Below are 23600 nucleotides of genomic sequence, written 5' to 3' on the forward strand. Positions count from 1 at the left end.
CTTTGATCCCGAGCTGCGCACTGCTGACTCATCTCCATCCCTGACCACTGCCTCATTCCTGGGTTCATCTCTGCCTCCTTGCCTGGTTCAAGGGGATGTCTCATAGACATCTCAAACTTGTCCAACACCAAACTTTCCATTTCTCTTCCAAATGAGTTCTTACCCATCTCAACACTCTCATATGGCTAGTCTCCTGGTTGCTCAGAACAAAAAAAACCCAAAAAACTGATGATTATCTTTTAATTCCTCTCTATTACTTACTTAGAGGACCAGTGCATGAAAATCCTGCATTGGCGGGGTGGGGGGGGGGCCGAGGAGTTTCTCTTCAGCCCCGCCTGTGCCCTCTCACAGTACAGGACCCCTCAGGGGGATGTCCGACTGCCATGGAGGTGGGAGAGGCTCCCGCCGCCGCTGCTGTGCTCACCAGCCAAGAGCCCGGCTTCTGGCTGAGCAGTGCTCCCCCTGTGGGAGCACACTGACCACCAGGGGCAGCTCCTGCATTGAGTGTCTGCCCCCTGGTGGTCATTGCACGTCATAGTGACAGGTTGTTCCGCCGTTCAGTTGATTTGCATATTAGTCTTTTATTATATAGGATAGGATTGCCCACCAGCCCAATCCAAATCATTTCCAAATCCAATTTTCCCACTGGCACTAGAATCTAGAATCCAATTGGCTCTCTCCATTTCTACTGCTAATTCATCAGATCACTGCTAAAACCTCCCCTGCTCTTCCATTCCTCTGCCCCTACCTTTGATTATCCACACACAGCCAAAGACATCTAAAAATCCAAACCAGTTCTGTCATGTACTCTCTTGAAGACTTTGAATGATATCCTATGGCATGTACAATGAGATCAACTCTCCTGGCCATGGCTGGATGGCCCTCTGTCCTGGCCCTCCTCTTTCTTGATTCTGTATCATCATCACAAAGCTGACAACACTACCCTTTGTCCCTCAAGCATCAAGCCCTTTTCTGTGTATGCACTTGCTATTTCCTTTGTTTAGACATTCTCTCTTTTTTTAAAGAATATTCTTTCTCTTGAGGGTCACATGACCTACTGGCCTATTCAGATCTTTCTGACCTCAGGAAAACCTTCCCTAACTAGGCTTTCCAAATTTGCTTTCTCCCAGACCCCCATCAACTTATAAATAAGTAAGCTTACATTTAAATATATCACTTTGAAGAATATTCAATTTTTGTTTTGGGGAATTATATGTAAAACTTTTTATCACCTGCCCTGGTATGACAAAAGTAAACAGACTAACAAACAAAATAATATTTGATGAAACCTCAAAATACTAATGATTGACACTTTTTAAAATATAACTCATGATATTGTTGAGAATCTGAATGGAAAATTCTAGGTAGCCAGCAGTTTCTAGGTTAGGTGTGAATTCCATATGTAAGTGAGTAATTTATGGTCAAAGACTGACATGAGGTCAATAGGTCATAGGATGCTCTAAGCTGGCTCCTTTCAATGGTCACAGAGAACTGATCAAGACAACTCTGTTTGCATCAATTTGGCCCTTAGTGAAAAGTTTTTAAAGATTCAAGACTTTCTGGATGATTTTCAAATTCTGGTTTTCTTCGTGCCTGCTCTTTCCAACACTTTTGTGTGAGTTCCAAGAGCCAACTTTCTCCCATAGAAGTTAGTTATAGGACATGGTAATGGTTTAGTTAAGATCTCCCAGATTCTTCCTACTGGCGACATGTATTAATCTTTAATAAATTTTTAAGTTGTTTCGTAAAAATAGGAATATCACTATTTCTAGTCAATAAAAGTATAAGTAGAGTATTAATATAAATAATACAAAAACAACAACACAGCTAATAATTATTGAATCCTTACTGTGCTAGGCACATAATAGGTTTTCTTAGAATGACTGATTCTACGGTTTTATTTCCATAATCTGAATCTTTGTTCATTGTTGTCTTCTCTTAGAAATTTAACAATAAGATGGGACATACTGTGTTTACAGATACCTTATTTCTGGACAGAAATTCAAATGGTGGATTATTCTTACTCTTACAAATGTGCATTTTTTCAGCCACTCTTTTATTAGGCCTATCTTTAGGGTTAGGAGAAGGAAAGCTGCACTGTGAAGCTCAATTGATAATTCCCTACTTTCACCTCCACACTATACCTACACAGCAAGCACTCAATCATACTTACTGAAACAACGAACACCTGGGTAGAATCTGTAATGACACCGTGCACATTTTATGGGGACCAACTGTTTTAAGGTTCTAAACCAATAGTTTACAAATCTAAGATTGGTAATACTATTTTTTTAAAGATTAAAAAAATTAATATATTATATTTACAGAATAATTTCAGACATTATTTATAGCCACTTTAAACAGCATGATTACTGTGTGGAAAGGTTTATGAATCCATCAAGCAATATATATTTTTAAAAAAATGACCAAGGTTTTAGAAAACTCAAATGCAGAACATTGAAACTGAAGGTCTATTCACATAGGTGGTCTATAACATTGTTTTTTTTTTACCTACAACACCAAGGTAAGTATTATAACAACTCAAACATAAATGTATTGGTTCTGTTGTCATTTAGAGGCCTAATTGTGCATACCATTCCTATAAATTCAGTCTCATGGCAAAGGGACTTGTAAAGACATTCATAACAGGTGCTTTGAAAATAAAACACTAATACTGCTAATCACTGAAGACAATAGCAAGTGAATATTTGCTCCATTGAATATGTTGTGAATAAATAAATAAATAAATAAATAAATAAATAAAAGGGCATGGCAAATAAAAAAAATACAACCCAAAAGATCTCTCTATGTCATCTAAACATTCTATCATCTTAGAATAGCATTCAATCACTTTTATTCATTGGGATATGAAGTATGAATTAAATTGCATAAAGTTTATCTCATTTTTAAGAATCAAAAAATATCTCCTTTTGTTCATTTACATGTTTTTGTCAACCCATCAGTTATTTTCTTTTTTAGATTTTTGATTTATCATTTAAAGTTTAACCACATTCCCATTTGGACAAAAACTCAATTCTAGGTCTTGTTATTCTAAAGAGAAAAAAAAAGCCTCCTGGTACTCACCCTCCCATATCTGTTCGCGTAGGACCCAGTAAGCAAGGAATGGAAAACGATGATTGTCTCGTCCAAGTCCCAGATGAACACCCTCTACAAAGGAAGAACCAAATCGGTGTGTCTTTCTTTTGATTAAGAAACCTTGTTATTCTTAACTTCAATAAGAGCAGTCATTTTGAAATGGGAGACCAACAAAAAATCTGATTTACTATTTAAAAAAAAAAATTCAACTATTCAAAGTATTTCTCCCAACTTTTCTTCTGCTGTAACCTCAGATGACATACAAGAGGATAATTCTATTAGCAACATCAACATAAATACAGGAGAGACATAATAACACATGGCCTTCTTACTTCTGAAACATGTTCTCAGTCTCAGCTCTGAAGAAATAAAAAACGAGCTCAAACTAGGCTGTTTATAACTTCTGAGACAGAGAAGGACAATTAAAAAATCATTCAATTTATCTTGTCCTTATTTCTACTCTCTTTTCATTAGGAAGTGTTAAAGGAGCTAATCTGATGCTTTATTTCTATCAAGCAAAGTATTAAAAAAATTACACACAAAAACTAAAACTTTCCATCATCTATTCACCTTATGTTACCTATTGGGCTGTTATCAATTGGCCAGGTTATATATTTGATTTTCTGATGATTCCAGATAGTTAATAACGTAAGCAGACACATCACACTGCTCTCAACACACTCTCAGAGTATTTGGAATTGGATCGGAAGAACTCATTTCAAAGAAGGTCTTTGAGATACCACAAAAGGCCTTACGCCTGCTTTTCTTCTTTGCACTCCCACTTACACCATACATAGTCATTTAGATCCTGCTGAAAATTTTCATCATTTTGGCAAAAGTAATTACGTTTCCCACCATCAGATTCCAATTTGACAAAAACAAAAAAAAACAACAAAAACCAGAAACTTAATTGCAATGGATTCAAGGCTATGAAACCTACCAACCCGGAAGGTTTTATCTAATCCCTCCTGCTTTTGAACTCCACCAGCACACACCTCATAAGAGGGTGACCACTTCAGTTGAGAACATTCCAGGTTTTCCTTTCTTAACATACATAAGTATGTCTTTAATTACCTAATTGAAATGACAGTGATACAGAGCACTATCAGATAATTTTGTTCAAGCAGAATTATGTAATTGACTATATTCCCTTAGAGAGAAATAAGCAGATACTTTACCATATAGTTAAAATAGGAGAGAGAACAGAAATTATTGCTTTCCCTGAATGAATGCAGAAGAGAGAAAATAATGCTTTCCTTCTAGTTACTATGGAAAAGAAAGCAGCAGCAAAAACACTTGGACACCCTGGTCACTGCTATAACAATGCAGGTCTTCAGAACCATCATTTAGCTCCTAAGACGCGGAGTTTTTTGCTCGGGTGTTGGCAATGACATACCTCAAGATCAGAATCCGGGGGAGGTGAAGGATTATTGTTTCTTCGGCCTCGCCCACGTGATTTCCCATCAGAACCTCGACGTAATCGCTCAGAGTCCGAATCTTTAATGGGTGTGGACGGGCTGTGGATGGTACTGTATTCTGTAGACAGACAGGAACAACTTAATCTCCTGGTTCCAGCGCCGTGATTAACCTTGTTTCAATTCATGGGGAAGTTTGAAGAGTCGAAAAACTCTACAAAATTTAATTGAAGACAGCAGGTGGTACTCAGTTGCCTACATTTTATTTGTGGTTCTCTATGATTAGACAGTGTTCCCCTTCATCCCCCAATCCTCACCCCCACTTCCATTCTTGTTTCTCTCATTCCATGGACAGTGCCTGGCCACACTGAGAGACTCACACATGAGCCGTACCAGCCGCTCTCACACCTACAAAAAGGCTTCCGGTCCATGCAAAAAAAATGAAAGAGAAAAATCAGCTCTGGGGCCGGGGAAACCATCGCCATGCAGAGTTCTGTTTTTTTGGAAAATTTTTAAAAATTTCTCCCTCGTTTGATGTGAGAACAAGGGAGCGGCAAGATAAGGAGAACAGAGACACATGGGCAATGCCCGCGCTCTGTACAGCGTTCACCACAGGTTCTTCCTGTGTCTCAGTCTTTGAACCAAAAATCCCAAGCCAGGCACCACATTAAAATGACTCATCTGGGTAACTCAGAGAAACCACAGAAATAATCATATAGAAACCACAACGTTAAGAACAACCCCCATGCAGCTCAGAGGAATGGCTGGGCAGTGGTTGTGGAGTTGAGAGGAAACTTATCCCATTACCAGAATGAACAAACCATTTACTCCCATCCCTTAGGTACATTTTCCCCCTTAGTCCATCCAGTTCACACATCAGACAATTTCTAACTCCCCAAATTCCAGATGTGCCCGTGTGCTGACTCTCCCCAAAATCTTGGTCAGATTTCTCTACAGATATGGTTTGGAATCTCAAAATCTAATGTGAGGAATGACTATTCTTACTGAGACATTGTTGATGTTACATTTCACCAACTAGAAAACTATGGAGAATGGTTAAAGGTTTTTATTATTGGACTGTGAGCCCTGACTCTGTCAAACCACATGGTCTCAGTATTACCTCCATATTTAAGCCTTGGGAGTCAGGGAAGATAGGAAGGGACTGTGATAAAGTCCATTTCTAAATCACATGAAACAGCCCTGTACCTCCTGTTTAATTTGAAATCTAAATAGATTCCTGTCACTTTTAGATGAGGCTTTTGCATGTTCCTCTGCCATATCAAACAAGACGGCAAATTTCCTCATACAAACTGGTCATGTGATCCTCATACCCAGAAACCACTGTGATGACCTACCAGCCCATTAGTTAATTATGGGAAGAAAGTCTCATACAATGCCACTCAACAGGTCTGTTTATGTAGCTATTCGGGATGCATTTTGAGCTAACTTCTTTTGTAGACCTGTGAGAACACGGTGCTGGCTGGTCAAAGTTAAGCGTTCATGAAATCTACGTGAGATCATTTGTCTTGTAGAGGCAGATAACTCTGGCATCCTCTCCTCAAGTTGTTCCCAACCAGGCATCTCTCTTCCATGTGTTATAGAGAATTAGGAGCTCCAAATGGATATATCTTTTTTAAGGAGTTCAGTGGATTCAAAATTGTGCCTTGAAGAAAAAGTCTTTACCTTCCCTTTCTTTAAATATTCTACAATCTACATCTCCATGCAAACCCTAGACAGCCACCATTTTAGACAGAACACATGCCAATCTCTTAACTAGTGGCAAAACAGACCATTTACTTTGCAACGGCACAGCTGGCATTGAATCTGCCCTATGCTTTTAACTACTTGACTGCAATGTCCTTATCTTTAAAAAATATGTATTTTTACTGATTTTTTTTTTTTGAGAGAGAGGAAGTGGGGGGAGGGAGAGAGAGAAACATGGATATGAGAGAGAAACATTAATCAGCTGCATCCTGCATGCCCCTACCAGAATCCAACCAGTGACTTCTAGGTGCATGGGACAGCGCCCAGCCAACTGAGCCACACCAGCCAGGGCCTGCAAAGTCGATCTTGAATTGTGAGCTCTCCAGCTTTCAGAAGTTGATTTTGAGAAGAAGTTAAAGAATCGCAAGCAATGTATCTTATCACATATATCTTTGCCTTGACTTCCAGATACCCTTTGTCCTCAAAGTTTATCTTACCTAGGTTTTCTTAGCCTCGATTTCCTCCTATTGTTGCCCATTTCTTTATGTTTACTTCTGTATTTCTGTCTTAAAAACTCAATTAAATCTTTAAAAATATATTCCACTTCAATTTTTTTAGAAAAGGAAAAGCTATAAATTGATTGCTTACTTCTGTAACCTCCCTCTGCCCCCGACCCCCCTTCACACACACACACACACACACACACACACACACACACTAAATTCAATGAGCAAAGTATACAGGTAGATTTTTAAATGATCTTATCTAAAGAAAAAGCCCTAAAAGATGGACAATCTGACACCTTTAAATATTAAAATACCTTTAAATATTAAAACACACACAGTTTACAGGTCTTAGCTTCTCAGAAGATGAAATTTAAATGATGCAAGCTGGCTTAAAAAAAATCTCTTCCTCTTTGTTCTATGAGGTGGAATTAAATGCATCTACTCTCCTAATCAGCTTTCCTGACCAATTTCTCCTTCCTCCTACTAGTGCAAAACAACTCAACAAAAAAATTTAATCTTCTAATGCATTGACATCTCGTGTTTCGTTAAAATCCTCTCCAAATTGTTCAACTTTACCCCCACTGAGATAATGGATGTGAAAGTTCTCAGAAGAGCATTCATTTCATTTCACAAACATGGACTGAATGCTCATACTATTCTAGGCACTGCACTAGGTAGACGCTTGAAGCAAAATGATGTGCCAAAGAGATATTGTTCCTGCTGCCTTGGAGATTTAAATTCAGAGGAAAGCACTGATTCATGACAAAAATGAAAGATTACAGAACAATACGTCAAGGGTTATAACATGGGAAAGGCAGAATGCTAGGAGACCACAGAGGGAGCCCACACAACTCAGATTTACAGAGTTGTAGAAGCTTCCTGAGGATGGAGAAAAAACTCACCAGTAAACAGGAAATAGAAATGTGCTCCAGGCTGCCACAGGAGCCTCTGGGAAGGTGAAGGTAGGCGAGAGAGAGAGAGAGAGAGAGAGAGAGAGAGAGAGAGAGAGAGAGAGAGAGAGAGAGAGAGAGAGAGAAGAGAGAGAAGAGAGAGAGAGATTGAAATTAAAGAACTGAAACAAAAATCAATCTGACCTGAATCTATAGAGAAAGAGTAGAGGTTAAGACTGGGGGACAGGCAAATAATTCAATAAGAGAGCGATGTGACCAAATTTCCATTTAGAGAGAGTACTCTAGCTCCAATGTGGCCAGGGTAACGGAGGCAAGTGAAGACTGAAAAAGGGAGCCCCCAGCCCAGAGGAGAGTTCAGTAATTCGGGTCAGAAATACTGGTGGCCCAGATACAGGTGGTGGGCACAGGGAGAGTTAATGTTATGAAGTGTCATTAGGAGGTGAAACCAGCTGGATAAGAAAGAAGGAGAAAGTCAAGTGTGATGCTCAAGCCCATGGTTTGGCAACAGGGCAGATGATAATCCAAGGTATGATATTTAGGAAGAAAGGATTATAGGGAAGAATGCAGGTGAGAATTCAGGTTCAGCTTTTGGACATATTGAACTTGAAGAGTCTGGGGCATTCATGTCCAATAGACTGTTAGACTGCCTTGTAGTTCAGGAAAGAAACGTGGTTTGGAAATTGATACCATACATAACTTAAGAAATTGGTGTAATTAAAGACATGCAGTATTTGTAGAAAAGATGGGCAGAGATAGATAGGTGGGGTGTGGAAAGAGAGTGATCAGTAACTTCAGATCAGCAAGAGCTAAATAAAAGGAAGATTGAATACAGGAGTATTTTAGATTTAGAATCAAAGAAGTCTTTGGTATATCTGGCCAAAGTATAGATTTGAGAATTATTTGGGATATAGATTGGTGGGATAAAAATGAGATGGCAGAAGGTGGAAGAACAAGCAGGGGTGAAAGCTCTTAAAATGTTACTGAAGACCCTGTAGTGGCCAAATCCAATCATTTTTAAAATTGATTTTAGAGGGAGGAAGGGAGAGCAAAACATCGAACCCACAACCTGGGCATGTGCCCTGACCAGGAATTGAACCCGCCACTTTTTGGTGCACAGGACAAGGCTCCAATCAACTGACCCACACCCGCCAGGGCTCCAATCATTATTTTTTAGGCCTCAATCATATTTGATCTCTCCGTGGCTATGCTGACCACTCGCTCTTCTAAACCACGCACATGTACATCCCTTTCTTCTGCTTCTCATCTAGTCACTCACACTATTTCTTCCCACTCTCTTTGGACACCTCTTCCTCTACCCAAAGCTTAAATATTAGTGTTCTCTATATTAGTGATACTCAAAGTGCTGATCTGGGACAAAATAAGAAGTTTGCATCTAGACATTAATTAATGCAATGCTTCCTTCATTGAGAATCTTGCTAAGATTAAAAGGAAAATGTCAGCCAAAGTAAACAGTGGGCTTAGTGATGCAGTTGATTATATTCTGAGGCAAATCCCTTGTGCTATCAAGGACTAGCAAGAAACAATTAGTGGACAGGCAGCCAGTGGCTGGACTACATTTTTAATAGTAGTGTGCCAGTTTTCTCTATCGTCCTCTTATCTCGCTATAAGCTCTCAGTGGTTGGTAGTATATGTAAGAGGGATTTCACTGATAAACTCCAGGTTGATGAATTTAAAGCTTTATTTCCTTATCTCCTGACCTGAACATCACGCTGTTTGCTACACCACGCTATGAGAATATTCCATGAACAGCACAACTGAATGCGTCCCAAACTGAATCCTCCTTCTCTATTAACAAGCTTGATTAGTGGTACCAACATCTACCCAATTTTCCAAGCCCGATCAAATCAAGAGTAAGTTCTGTGGTTTTCAGCTCCTAAATACTTTTGTTCTAATTCAGACTCTCACCATCCCTTGCAACTGGCTGTTTCCAAGCTTGTCACTTACAGCCTTTGAAGATTGTCTGTACCACCATGACCGAGAGCTTACAAACCCTTCAAAACTCCCAATGTGGGACAGGAAGGACAGTCTCGATTTCAGGACACTGAACTAGGGACTCAACTGCCACTTAGCAAATCTTGACCTCACTACTGATTAGTAGTATCATTTGTGCAAGTGATATGCCTTTGCTATGATCAATTACATTATCTATGAAATGGGACTAAATAAGATAAAATAAAACTAATATATAGTAAAGGTACTTAGAACCATGAATGGCACTGACAACTCTATGGTGTTAGCTCCCCTGAGAAATAGAAAAGTCCCACTGAGTCACTCCCTGAGCACCTGACCTCTAAATGCTCTCTCCCCTTTGTAGTCCTGCTGCACAGCATGAAGACCTGGGTGAAGACTTAGGGATAAGCGTCACATTTATCCTAAGGGTAGCAGGGAATTTCTGTTCTAACTTTACACTCTTGAGACTACATCTGCCAGGGTAGATGTAAAGGAAGCAGGATACAGGGCTCCTGCAGGCTCCCTTCTCTGTGCTCAGGGAGGGCTCATTTCTCAGTCTGAATTGAAAGACCGCCCCGCCCCCCCAAAAACAACAACAACAGAATTAAGTAAACTGACTCCTCTCAGAGAGGACGCTCTTGTCTTTGTATGATGTTGGCTTGAGGCCAGGGCAGATATCTTTGGCTGGACCCTGAGTCTACGCTAATAACAATTACAAAAAGAAGTACAGAGCTTTGGGGAAAATCCTTTTGAAGGTTATCAGAATCTATTAAACATGTTAATCAATAATTATATTCCATTTGTTGCTCTAGGGAGCTCAGATAAAAAGAACAGGGTATATTACTTCCCTAAAAGCAGACTTATCATGAGCAATTCAAGACATAAAGTCCAGGGGACAATTATACAGGTGAGCATGAAGGAGATGCTAGACCACAATCAACACCCAGGCACCCCCAAACTTTGAGACTCTTAAAATCAACCAAAGCATATGAAATAGTCATCTCAAAAGGTGGCATATCAAGTCAAAATCAGGAAGACTAGAGAAAGCAAGCGGAGAGCCTAGTTCTGATTTAATGAGGAAAGGATGTCATGGATCCCTTGGTATTCCCCAAGGAAGTAGATGCATCAGGCTTGATGTGACTGGCCAGGAGAACCCTATACACCCCTTGGGTATATTACTGTTTATAATTTTCAAAACTTGTTTGTTTTTTTAAGGGGAAAAAACTGATCTGTAAAGCTAAGTTAATTACTTTAAGGTAAATAAGTGAGATTGCATCTTATTCCAGGGATAGGTTGTATAATCAATGCACATGGTAAAAACCACATGTAATCACAGTTACCCCAAAATTCTTTCAATCAGCTGCACTGTGAGAGGCAAAGGCAGCGAAACCGACCTATAGGACAGCAGGGTCACAGGCCATGGTGACGCATGGGGCCAATTTGCCCATACTATTTAATTTAATTTTTTATTTTTGGCCTGTACACTCTAATGCAGTGCTCAGCATTTTTTTTTTTAAATGCAAAGTCGGATGGTAAATATCTTAGGTTTTGTTGGCCATATGGTAACTGCTGTTATAGCTCCAAAAAAAAAAACCACAGACAATATGTGACTGAAGGAGCGTGGCTGTGTTTCAATAAAACTTTATTTACAAAACAGATCTGGCTTATGAGAACGTATAATTGTATCCATTAAAGTAACTGTGTATTTTGTGCAACTCTGTGGTGACTATGAGGTTCAAGTAAGTGACTGTTACCTGACTTCTCTGGGTGATACCTCTTCTTCAAAAACGGTTTAAGCATTAAGTGTTAAAACTGTGTGGGAAAGATAGTAAGTGAAACATGTGCTGAACTAAGTGGAGAACAAGATGCAAAACAAAGTACTATTATTTTGGAGTTGCTAATAAGTAGAAAAGTAATTTAACATGTACCTTTTAGAAGGCCCTATCCTGCTGGCCAGGGAGCTGAGCCATCATGAAATCAAAATGCATCTACCTTGAACATGCCAACAAGGCAAGCAAAGGAAGGGTAAGATTTTACTTTTTCTCCTGAACACAGTAACTTGGCATGTAAGATAGACATTCTCCACGGGTGGATACGGGCACCCGACACATATATTCTGGGTGCAATTTTCTGTGCTCATCTCTAACAGAGCAGCTTAGGGCCGCCAGGAGTCACAAGCATCAGCAGGAGACAGCCTCCCACTCTTTAAAACCAAGTCTACCCCCAGCCACGGGGCAAGCAACCTGGCTTCTCATTCACTGAGGAAATGGAAGCTTCTACTCCACTCTCAGTGCCAGATACCTCCAACCAGGACGTTACTTGCTCTGCCTGCTTTCCCTTACACTGAGTGGCCAGATTATTATGATTTCTGAAGGCATAATAATCTGGCCACTCAGTGTATATCCTATATAATAAAAGACTAATATGCACATTGTCCTCTCGACCAGGAGTTCGACCAGCAGGCAGGCCGGCCAATCACCCATGTCCCCTCCCCCTGGCCAGGGTGGCCGGACCCCACCTATGCACGAATTCATGCACCAGGCCTCTAATATATACACACACACACACACACACACACACACACACACATACATACACTGAGTGGCCAGATTATTATGCGTTCAGAGATCATAATAATCTGGCCACTCAAAGTATATTACGATAGATGAATTTTCTGTGCTCCTAAGGCCAACCTCTCATCTGAGCACAAAATCACGGATCCCTGTCCCCTACACCAGCCAGCATTTCCTTTCTTTTGGATCACCCTGTGCTTACAGGATAGATCTAGTTCTTGCCTAAAATATACCCCTGACTCTCTCTTATTTCTGCTCCACTTCTCAATTACCTTATAGAAAAAAATAACTAAAAGAATCGTGAATATTTGCTGCCTATACTTCCCCCCTCCTCTCATTCTCTTCAGAACCCACTTCAATTATGCAATTTTCTCCAAAACACCAACGCTCCACTTTGTCAAGGTCATCAACGATTTGCTGTCAAATCCCATGGTCCAGCCTCAATTTCCATTTTTCTCAAACCTTCACCAGCATTGCACACAGCCCATCACCCCTTCCTTCTGCAACACCAGCTCCCCCGCCTCCAGGAGGCCTTCTCCTCAATAAGGTCCTGGGCTTGGTGGCTCTCCCTCCTGCAGTGACACGTGCTGGCCTGGTCATCTCATCCAGGCACATAAGCTTTGAATGCCATTTGTGATGCCTCACAAATTTAGGTCCTACACCATCCTATGGACATCAGACGCATCCAGCAACTAACTCGCCCTCTCTCCCTGGGGCTTCTAACAGATCTCAAACTTCACATGTGCTAACCAGACTCCTGCTTTCCCCAACTTCACCTTGTCTTCCTGCTGCTTTCCCATTTTAACAAATGGCAAATGCGCTTTTCCAGCTGTTTGGGCCAAATCTGTGGTGTCCTCCATGATTCCTGCCTTCTCACTCCTCACATTCAATCTAATGACAAATCCCGGTCACTCTCCATTCTCTCTCAATTCTGATCACTCTCACCACCTCCACGCCGAGCACTGACCCCATCACCTGTCACCTGGACCCCTGGAATCATGTCCTATGTGATGGCCATGCTTCTTGTCCCGATACAGCTTACTCTCTGCCCAGCAACCAGACAGATTATTTTCCAATGTGTGTCTCTTTTCTGCTTAAAGGTTTCTCCACCTCATTCAAAATCACATCCCAAGCCCCCGCCCCTCCCTCACCCACGTCTGAGGTGATCTGGCCTCCACCACCCCTCTCTTCACCCCTACTCCTCTCCTCTCCCACTGTGCTCCCACCTCTCCCCCTTCTTGTCACCGGCTGAATCCACCAAGCACAGTCCCACCTCCGGCCTTGGTGACTGCTGTTTCCTCTCCGGGATACCCTTCCCCAGACATCATGGTGGGACTCTGCGACAGTGCCACCTGGCAGACCACTCTTCTTCAGTGAAAAGGACAAAGACAGGTGGGCAGCCTCTGAGGGGCATCTGCCCGGCCAGGCTGGCAACCACCTTCTCCTGGAGGTTTGGGGCCAGAGGAAAGGAACAGCCCAGGACCAAGCTTAGCCCCTGGATTATGGAACCCGCACTGACTCCAGAAATGTGACCTAACCCTCCTGCGGAGGTGGTGGATCTTGCCAATGTTGGTCCATCTCCACATCCTCCCTGACTTACAGGACAGAACATGGAAAGTTGAGCAGTTCTGATTTCCTTGTGGTGGAGAGCATAATCTACAAAGTCAGACAGAAGGATCTGCAATATTTCAGAACGGACTTAGTAACTTGTAATTTATATTATTATCTGAATCTTAGTTTTTTTCCAACAGTAAAATGGGGACAGCACCATTGTGAAGATTACATAAGATAATGCATGATAAAGTATTTTGTATAAACACGATAGTGTTGTCATGTTCAAAGTCACCTCTCTAGACTCAGTTCCCTCATTCATAAAGATGACCATAAAATGATCACCCAGTTCAAAAACTGCTTTCATCTGTTAGTGAAATTGATATGCAGTTTAAGCTTATTCTGATGAAAAAACACCCCGTCATTAAGCCCATTTAAAAGGGTCCGTTCCTCTATCCTTGAATGAATATCCCTTCCTTACCCTCTGTCCCACACTCATTCACATCTTTCAATGCCAAAGATAAATTTCACCTCCTTTGTTAGTTTTTCTCCAAACACTTTACATAAGAAATTTCTGTTCCTGCATCCTTCCCGGGCACTCTGCTACTTCCAGCATAACATTTTTCAAACCCAACCTTCAGTAAGTTTGGCTGTTCATACAGTATAATGATCCTTGAAAACAGGGAGTGACGCTCCTGCTCTCTGAATCCCCCCAGGCCCCAACAGTACTTCCTAAGTGAGAGATGCTCCATGAACAGCTAACAAGACGGCGGAGAGCATCAGCAACCCCATTTACGTGTGGCAGCAGAAGGAACCGCGCTCTCGGCCTTCCCCACAACCAGCCAATAGTGTAACGCAACTTAATCGCACAATTAAGGAAAACGTCTCCTGAGAGAGGTGCTTCCTCAGCAGCCGCTAAGGATATCAAAGCCGAGCCAAGGGAGGTCATTAGCTGAACAAATGCCCTGCAACAGGCGCTTTAGGGAAAACACTAAATGGGAAACTGGAAAAGAGACTCGCCCGGCTGGCATGGCTCAGCGGTTGAGCTTCGACCTATGAACCAGAAAGTCACGGTTCTCTGAAATCAATAAAAATATATTAAAAAAGAAAGGGAGGGAGGGAGGGAGGGAGGGAGGGGGAGAGAGAGAGAGAGAGAGGGAGAGAGAGAGAGAGAGAGAGAGAGAGAGAAAGAAAGAAAGGAAGGAAGGAAGGAAGGAAGGAAGGAAGGAAGGAAGGAAGGAAGGAAGGAAGGTAGAAAGAAAGAAAGAAAGAAAGAAAGAAAGAAAGAAAGAAAGAAAGAAAGAAGAAAGAAAGAAAGAAAGAAAGAAAGAAAGAAAGACAGACTTAGGAAAAAGTTCTTCAAATGCTTAAAGGGACATCATCTAAAATGCTGTCAGGGATGGAAAATAAACTGCAGAAGTTGAAAACAATGTCAGTGGTAGAGAAAATGAATTCTTACATTTGGGAGACATTGCAACATGATTTTTATACAAATTAGCTGAATTGAAAATACTAACAAGCCTATTAATCAGGGCAGGTTTGGGGCTTTGAGCAGAGAGAAGAGAGAGGTGCTCTTGGGACACAGTAATTATGAAAAGAGGTTTTGTGCACATGTTAACCAAGATGGTTACGGTTTTTGTCCACATATTAAGCAAAAATGGCGATGTTTACAAAATTATGGTCACAATGAGTTACCTTGCAATTTGCAAAGTACGTGCTTCCTGAGCATGGTGTGCCTGTGGACTCTTTTCTCTGGCCCTTATTCTTGTGGAATAAAACGTTTAAATTCTTATTTTATTTTCTGAACGATTTATATCCTTCCTTTCTCCGAAAAGGGCTTACGATAGATAGTCCACCAAATACATATGAGATGACTACACAGCAAACTTCTAAACAATGAATGAGTGCGGTAGAAGACAAATTGGCTGGACGAGGGAAGATCAAGCCAGGGGAAAGGGTGGCCGGCAAAGGGTCGGCAAAGGGTCTGATTTGGCCGGCAAAGGGGCTGCTTGCCCAGAGGTCTAGCTCACCCGGGCAAAGGCACCAACAGTTCTCATGGTGCAGAAGACCAGACAGAGCAAGTTCTCCCCGGAAACGTAGGTGTTAATAGGAGAGACGAGGCAGCCACGCCTCAGAGGACTGCTGATGGAGAGGGTGTTGTGTGGGGCCAGCAACACAGCCTCATGGCAGGTAACACAGTGAGTTTCACAAGATGTTTACTTGTAAGGCTGACTCCATACTCAGTGCCTCAGAGCACAGAGCACTGGGGTCAGACACCGTGCTTATTTTAGGGTAAAACTGAAAATATCTAGAAGAAGGGGCCATTACATATCTTTCTGGCAGCTGACAGATGCTAGTTTCTCCTTGAGGTGTAAGCAGCAGTGCGGTAAGAAGAGGGTATACTAAGGAATCACCTGGAGAGGAGCTATGCTTGGCTGCTGGGCGGAGTGGAGACCCATAGCTTTAGGAGGCTAGCTATGCTGCAAAGAGGAATGACACTGTCTTATAACAAGAGTTTGAATCAAGAAAGAGTCCCAGGCGGAAAGCCATAGTTCTGAGAGAGGGTCTGACATATGCCTCAAAAAGCTACTTGGGATTGATGTAGACTTTTCAAAGTGAGGGACCATCAAGCCCTCAAAGTTGCATGCCACAGAATGTGACTATGATAATTTTATACCAGGAGATTTTTTCTAAGTGGAAGTTGTCTATATTGTTACAAAGAGGGGGGTGGGGGGCTTTGTAAGCCCTTGAATAGATATTTAACTAACTTATATTAGATTCACAGTGAGTATTACCTTATCAAAGGATAAAAGACTTAACATAAGGGAAGCTTGTTAGCTCTAAATCATCAGCCATAATAAACCAAAGGCAAGAAAACGTGTGACTAGTCTTACAGAGTTAACGAGAAGTCAGAGATTAATAAATATTAATTGAATTAATTTTAGAGAACTGCTTTGACTTCCCTATCTGTGTTCCATATTCATTACTTCCCTTCCACACAATCACTAATTGAGGTCACCTAGGTAAATTAGTTCCTCAGTCAAGGTCTAGTAACTAAATTAATAGAGCTTTATCATCCCTGGAGTACAGCCATTATCCAATCTTCAGTACTCCATGGGCAACCTCATAGAAACTTCTGTCGTCCTTCTTACACATTTCAACCTTTCGTGTAAATCCCCCACGGTCATTCTATGTGAAGCCATTTTAGTGACCTCACATTGCGGGTTGTAGTCTCTGAAACAACCACGATGCACAATGCGCTATAGAATAATAGTCAAGAGGGAGAACACATTGGCTTCCTGAGGCCAGGAATCTGCCTTTCCTGTCACCACTATGTCCCTAGCACCAAGCACAGTGCCTGGCATATAGCAATTATTTATAAACTAGAGGCCTGGTACACGAAATCTGTGCACGGGTAGGGTCCCTAGGCCTGGCCAGCGATCAGGGCCGATCTGTGGGGCAACCGGTGGGGTGATCAGGGCCCCCGCTCACACCCACCTTGGCCTGGCGCTGCCTGCTCGCTGGCCCCACCCGCTGCCACCATCGCCAGTTGCCTCCCTCTGTGGGGCGACTGGCAGGGCAATCGGGGTTGGGGGGCCCACTGGCACCCGCCTTGGCTGGCCTGGCACAGTCCGCTCACTGGCCCTGTCCCCCACCACTGCTTCTGGTAGGGGCTTGGAGGCTTGAGCGTCTTCCCCCTGGTGGTCAGTGTGCATCATAGCAACTGGTTGTTCTACTGTTTGGTCAATTTGCATATTAGCATAAATAAAAAAGATGAATATGTGAATGCCTGGTATGTGTCAACTAGCCACATAACTTCATTCTCACATTCATTCTATGCGTAAGAATGGTATTGTCCATAGTTTATAGAAAACAGATATACCAAAGTGCTAAGTGACTTGCCCAGAGTAAATTATAGCACCCAGGTTGTCCCAGCTCCAAGTCCCCAGCCCCTACTCCAGTTTCTCTCCCTGGTGCTCCAAGGAAGCATGACTCCAAGGAAGCATGGTGCCCAAGTGACATTCATAGACATCCCCTACAGGGGTGGGTGAATTCCCAGTGAATCCTACTGTATCAAAGCATCAGCAAAGACATAAGGAAAGAGAACCCTGATAACCTTAACCCCAACAACTTGTGTCCCTAACTGATCCTACTTGGAACTCCTCAGGGGACATCCATCTTCAGGAGACAGTGGTGCTGTCCAGGGCAGTAAGGGAAAGGCCACAGCAGGTCATGCTGTCTCCCAAGGCTGCCACTCCAGAGTGTCATCCAGAGACGTCCCTGATGACATGACAGGTTGTGCTGCTTTGGGAAAATGTAGCCCTTCTGGATTCCTTATTCATAATCACCCAAGGGCAGGTCTTGGGCAAAAGAATTCATACGGTCACTTCTACCTTTAAGCTTCAAAACTTCCCCATTGCCCAGTTGCTCAGACTACGTTACTCAAGTGAACCTGTAGACATGAGAGCTGTCGATTTAAAATCAGCTATGTGCGAAATCTTTTAAAACCAGCTGTTTGAAAGTCAGAAACTATGTTCTCAGAGAAATAATGGTAGACATGATTTCCAAACCAATCCATGATTATTAAGTTAGTTGATAATCTGGCAAATATTGCCAATATGGGGTGGGACAAATTAGGTTTACAGTTGTGAAGATATGAAACAGAGTTTATTCTTGTATTATGTATTATCATATTATTTTCCATAAGAGCAACAGTAAACCTCCTTTTGCCCCACCCTGTATACAATGTAAAGTATTAGAACATTGCATTCAAACACAAGCAGTTATCTAAAAGTGAAAAACAGTAAACTTTGTCTTAAATAGTACTACTGAAAAAAATACAATTTGAATCTTATAAAATGGGTGAAGTTTCTGAAGGGAGTCATATAAATATTTTCAAAAGCATTAGAAGGTGATTATACTGGGTTAAGAGGCCAACTTTCACTCTCATGTGGATGGCTGCCCTTTTCCTTGAGACAAGAACACCATTATCCCTACACCTAGTCATCAAGTATCGACTCATCCACCGTGAGCTGGGAGTGGAGAAATGAAGAAGAAATGTTACCAAAGTAGAGAATGAATTCCTTGGTGGGGAAGAGGAGGGACATGGTAAGGAAATACTGTGGAAAACTGTATCCAAAGCAGGTCCATGACAGGTAATTATTAAATAGGATGAAGGGGGCGTGAGGGTAGAGCAGATTCAAGAAAGTGGAAAATATAATTCAGGGAAAACTTACAGTACAAGATAACCTTCATTAGCCTACACACCACTGCTCTAGAATTCCGGACCTACATGTTTCAGCAGCAAATAGAGATCATTCACTTAACACATATTTAACCAAATCCCTCCTAATATATGCCCTGCTGGCTGCTATGAATGATTAAAGAGAATGAATACCAGGTAGCTACTACATTTAACAACTCAATTATTTACACTTTCATATTTCTGCTTGTTTGAACCTTCAGATACAGTGGTTTCAAGAAGTGGCATGCTTTCCTGATCAAGAACTCAGGTTTGAAGCCAAGCCTCTGGAGGTTAAGTCCCAGGGCTGTCATGGACCTCTCCTTAGCTTCCCCATCTGTAAAATGGGTACAATGATGACACTGCCTATCTTGTGGACCTGTGTGGGAATGAGCTAAGTTCATCAATGAGTGATGCTTAGGATGCTCTGGAGCATAGTGAGCACTGAAAAAAAAATATTAGCTTCTATTATACTTGAATATAATATCCAAACAAAAATACTTATTGAATTTTTCTCTATATATTAAGTCAAAAAATTAGGGTATAAAATAGCACATATAGTATTCTACTTTAAGGAAAAAAATAATAAAAATTTTATATACTTGCATGTAAAAAAAAAGTGGCCAGGGAATGTGCTACGCATATGTTTATGTAAGCAAAGTATATCCTTGGAAGGATTCACAAGAAACTCTGCTGAAAGAAACAAGGTACAGAAGAGGAAGAGAATTTCATTCTTTTCTGTAAACCCTTATGTACGTTTGTACTTCTGTCCCAGGCTCATGTGTTATCATCCAGTAAATTTAAAAAAAATTCAGTAAACTAAAATTTTTTTGTGGTTCTTAAGCAGGGGATAAAATTGGTAGCCATTAGTTCATCAATCCTACCTTGATTTAAAAGTTAATCCAAAACTCATCCACTAAACCATCCAATCCCAATTAAATGAGATAGAGGGAAGGCAAACACAGATAACTAGGTTCTCTTCCCAACCGTCTTGAATTAAAAAACTGAATCAGTCAATGCTGAGGTCCTCCAATTTAAACACGGGAACATATTACAATGATCTGTGTTGGCTCCATAAGACACTTAATACTTTTCAGAAACAATAAATCAATTAGCTATTTTTTAAAAAAGACAAAATAATAAATGTTTAGGAGAGTTGGTAAACTAATTTCATTAGCTCAAAAATATACACCTTTTTATTTTGATCATTTATGACATGTACAAGTCATAGTTATATATAAATATAAGAAAGAATTACATACTAGAACCCAAGTATATTAATTTGATGCTATAAGGCATCCTGACTTCCGGCTAACTAACTGAAAAAAATTACTCAACCCTGTCATGAGGCACAAAATGGGAAAATGCTAAAACACTGATTGTTTTACTTCTTGGAAATACAGTCCAGATTTCAAAGGTAAGGAAACTCATTTTTATTGCTTTCTGACAATGTAAAACAAAGAATGAACTTTATTTCCAAGAACTTTATAATCTCATTAATCCTCTGGGGAGAGAAAAAAAGAAAGAAAACAAACACCATCAAGACAAACCAACTCAACAACCCCAAACAAACATCTGTTTTGTTTTCTCACGTCTTAATAGCCCGGCTATTTTAGATACAAATCTTGGTTTGGCTGACAAATGTTTCCAACATGTGAGTGAAAATGGTTTCACTCAAATAGTTTATTTTTGAGCTGGACAAATCGCAAACTTCTCCAAAGTCCAAGGGGCATCTGTGAAAATGAGCAAGTATGGCCTAGAGATGTTCAAAACCACTCGCGCTGCAAAACGCAGGACGCCAGGTGCCTGCTATTGCAAACCTCAGGATCATTCCTACAGGGGAGACACAGGCGTGCTAGGTAGTCTAGATGTGGCCCAAATTCCTTGCACTTACAGGGAAGTGGCGGGCAGTTTAGTTTTTCAGCCTGTCACACTGATTTCCTGTGAGAGCTCAGCATTCTCCAACTTTGCACAAGAATGTTCCCCTGTTTTCAGGCGCTCCGCTCTACTTTCGGGGGCCTTGGCAAGGATCAAAGAAGCAGAGGGAACAAATGGTTTCCCATGCATATTGAATTCCCTCTTATACTGACTTTTCCTCTGTCATTGAAATTCAATATTGGCAAGATTCCTGTACATCACCTTAACCAGTAAATCGTCTGCATGCAGTCAGAGCATGAAAAGGTACACTTCAACAGCAAGTTTTTGTAAGGAATTCAAATGAACTAATTGGATGAAAAATTAACCTTTCTACGGTATCTGCACTAAAACTCATTACTAATAAATAAAATTGCTTTTTATTTCACCGTAACCTGAAATGTTTTATTTATCATTTACTCTTTCTTTCTCTCTTCCCCGCTCTCTCCCCTCCCCCATGCTTTGTATTTGGCCTCAAAATTCTTGATTAACTTAATGCTGCCTAACATTTACTGAGCATTTAAGAGCTATGTGTCAAGTCTCCCTCATCTGTAAAATGGGAACAAATGGTACCTACCTCATGGGTATGTAGTAAGATTGCAAGGAATGTAACATAAGCCTCTAAACACAATCATTGTATTTTTTCTAAATATGATGATGATGATGATAGCTGTCCTAATTATTATGCAATGTTCTAAGAGATTTTAGTTAAGAAATGTTTTCAAGCCAAATTATTTAAATATAGTTCAGTAATTGAATTACAAATGAGTGTTCATATTTTGATTATACATATATGAGTCATATGATACAATATATATTTTTAAATGGCTTAGGTACTCTTTTTAGAAAAAAAATTCTTTCATGATAATTACTTTCAAGTGGTAAAATTATTTTTTATCACTCTTTTGAAAAGAAGTTTATTTAGTCATGTTGGAATGACATGCCTTAAGATTTTAGGGTTGAGTACAAGGAAATAACATACTCTTTAAACATCAGTGGCTAAGAGATAAGTTATGTTTAGATAGTAGCACAAAAATAAAATATCCTATAATGTTCTTTTCTTTTTTAAATGTTTATATGTTTTTAAACATAGAAAACAATCATTGATTTTGTAAAGAAGAATTATGAACACACAATGCAATATACAGATGATATATTATAGAATTGTACACATAAAATCTATATAATTTTATTAATCAATGTCACCCCAATAAATTTAATTACTTTTAAAAAAGAAATTTAAAATAAATTTTTGTTTTGAAAAAATTTTAAAATGAAGTCCATCATTTAAAAATTAAAATAATCATGCATTTAATTTGGATATTGCTTTACAGTCTTAGATTTAAATAAGAAGAAAAAAAGAGTTGATTCTGACCAAAATTTTCTATTTTAGATAGTGGGATTTGAATGGAATACTCAGAAACTAATCACATTCTCTAACAATACAAAGTCATTTAATTGGAAAATATGAATAACTGGGCTGTTGTCATAAATTACATATACTGTACATCATCAAATTTCTAAGATTTTTCCAATAAATGTTATACCTCTTTAAAAGGGAATGTTTTAATGATAATGAAAATAAAAATATTTCAAAATAAATGAAAAAGAAAAAATTACCTATCAAATTTTGTGGGATGCAACAAATCCAGTGCTTAGAGAGAATTTTAAAGCACTAAATGCACATATTAGAAAAAAAATAAAATCAATACTCTAAGCTTCAAGCCTTAGAAAACTAGAAAAAAGAAAAGCAAATTAAATAAAAAGTAACCAGAAGAAATAATAAAAAGCAGAAAATTCAATTGAGATAACAAAAACAATAGAGAAAAATCAATGAAACAAAAAGTTGGCTCTTTTACAAGATCAATAAAATTTATAGCTAGGCTAACCAATACAAAAGGAAGAATATTGTGAATGAATATTAATACTGAAATGGTAAGGGCCATCAGTAGCAATCCCATAGACACTAAAAGGCTAATAAAGGAACATTATGGCGCAATTCTCATTTTATAACATAGATGATAAGGACGATTCCTGGAAAGACAATCTACTAAGACTCACACAAGGAGAAACAGAAAATCTGAATACCAGTAGGCCTAATCTATTTAAAAAATGGAATCAATACTTAACTTTCTAAAACATAAAGGACTAGGTCTAGCTGGGCTCACTGGGGATTTCCACTAAGTATTTAGCGAACAAATAATACAGATTTTCTACCATCTGTTCCACAAAACAGAAGCAAAGGAAACATTTCTTAACTTAGTCTATGCAGTCAGCATTACCCCAATAGCAAAACCAGAAAAATACATTACAAGAAATGAAAACTACAGACCAATATCTCTCATGAACACAGATGCAAATATCCTTAATACAGTATTAGCAGAATGAAACCCAACAATGTATACGAAGAATTATACATCATGACCAGGTGGGATTTATTCCAAGTATGAAAACCTGGCTCAACATTTGAACATCAATTAATGTAATTCATTACATCAACAGGCTAAAGAAGAAAAATCATATGATCGTATCATCTGATGTAGAAAAGGCATTCTTGATATGAACTCTCAGCAAACTAGGACTAGAAAGGAACGTCCTTAAGTTGATATAAAAAAACAACAACACGCATCTATAAAGAACCTACAGCTAACATCATACTTAATGGTGAAAAATTTGACATTTCCTCTCTAAGATCAGGAATAAGGCAAGGATGCCTC

The 23600-nt window shown here is 40.0% G+C and overlaps 1 protein-coding gene across 1 annotated transcript in view; it reads right to left on the reverse strand.

The window, feature by feature from the left end:
• The window catches only part of EYA1 (EYA transcriptional coactivator and phosphatase 1), a 297411-nt gene that overhangs the window by 60941 nt on the left and 212870 nt on the right, over window positions 1-23600 (reverse strand). Inside the window, exons 11-12 of the mRNA XM_008150342.3 lie at window positions 4493-4632; window positions 3085-3168 (exon numbers count right to left, since the gene is read on the reverse strand). Coding sequence (XP_008148564.2) covers window positions 3085-3168; window positions 4493-4632 — 224 coding nt within the window. The remainder of the gene's footprint in view (window positions 1-3084; window positions 3169-4492; window positions 4633-23600) is intronic.

The sequence above is a fragment of the Eptesicus fuscus genome, chromosome 19, assembly GCF_027574615.1.
Source record: "Eptesicus fuscus isolate TK198812 chromosome 19, DD_ASM_mEF_20220401, whole genome shotgun sequence".
Classification (NCBI taxonomy): domain Eukaryota; kingdom Metazoa; phylum Chordata; class Mammalia; order Chiroptera; family Vespertilionidae; genus Eptesicus; species Eptesicus fuscus.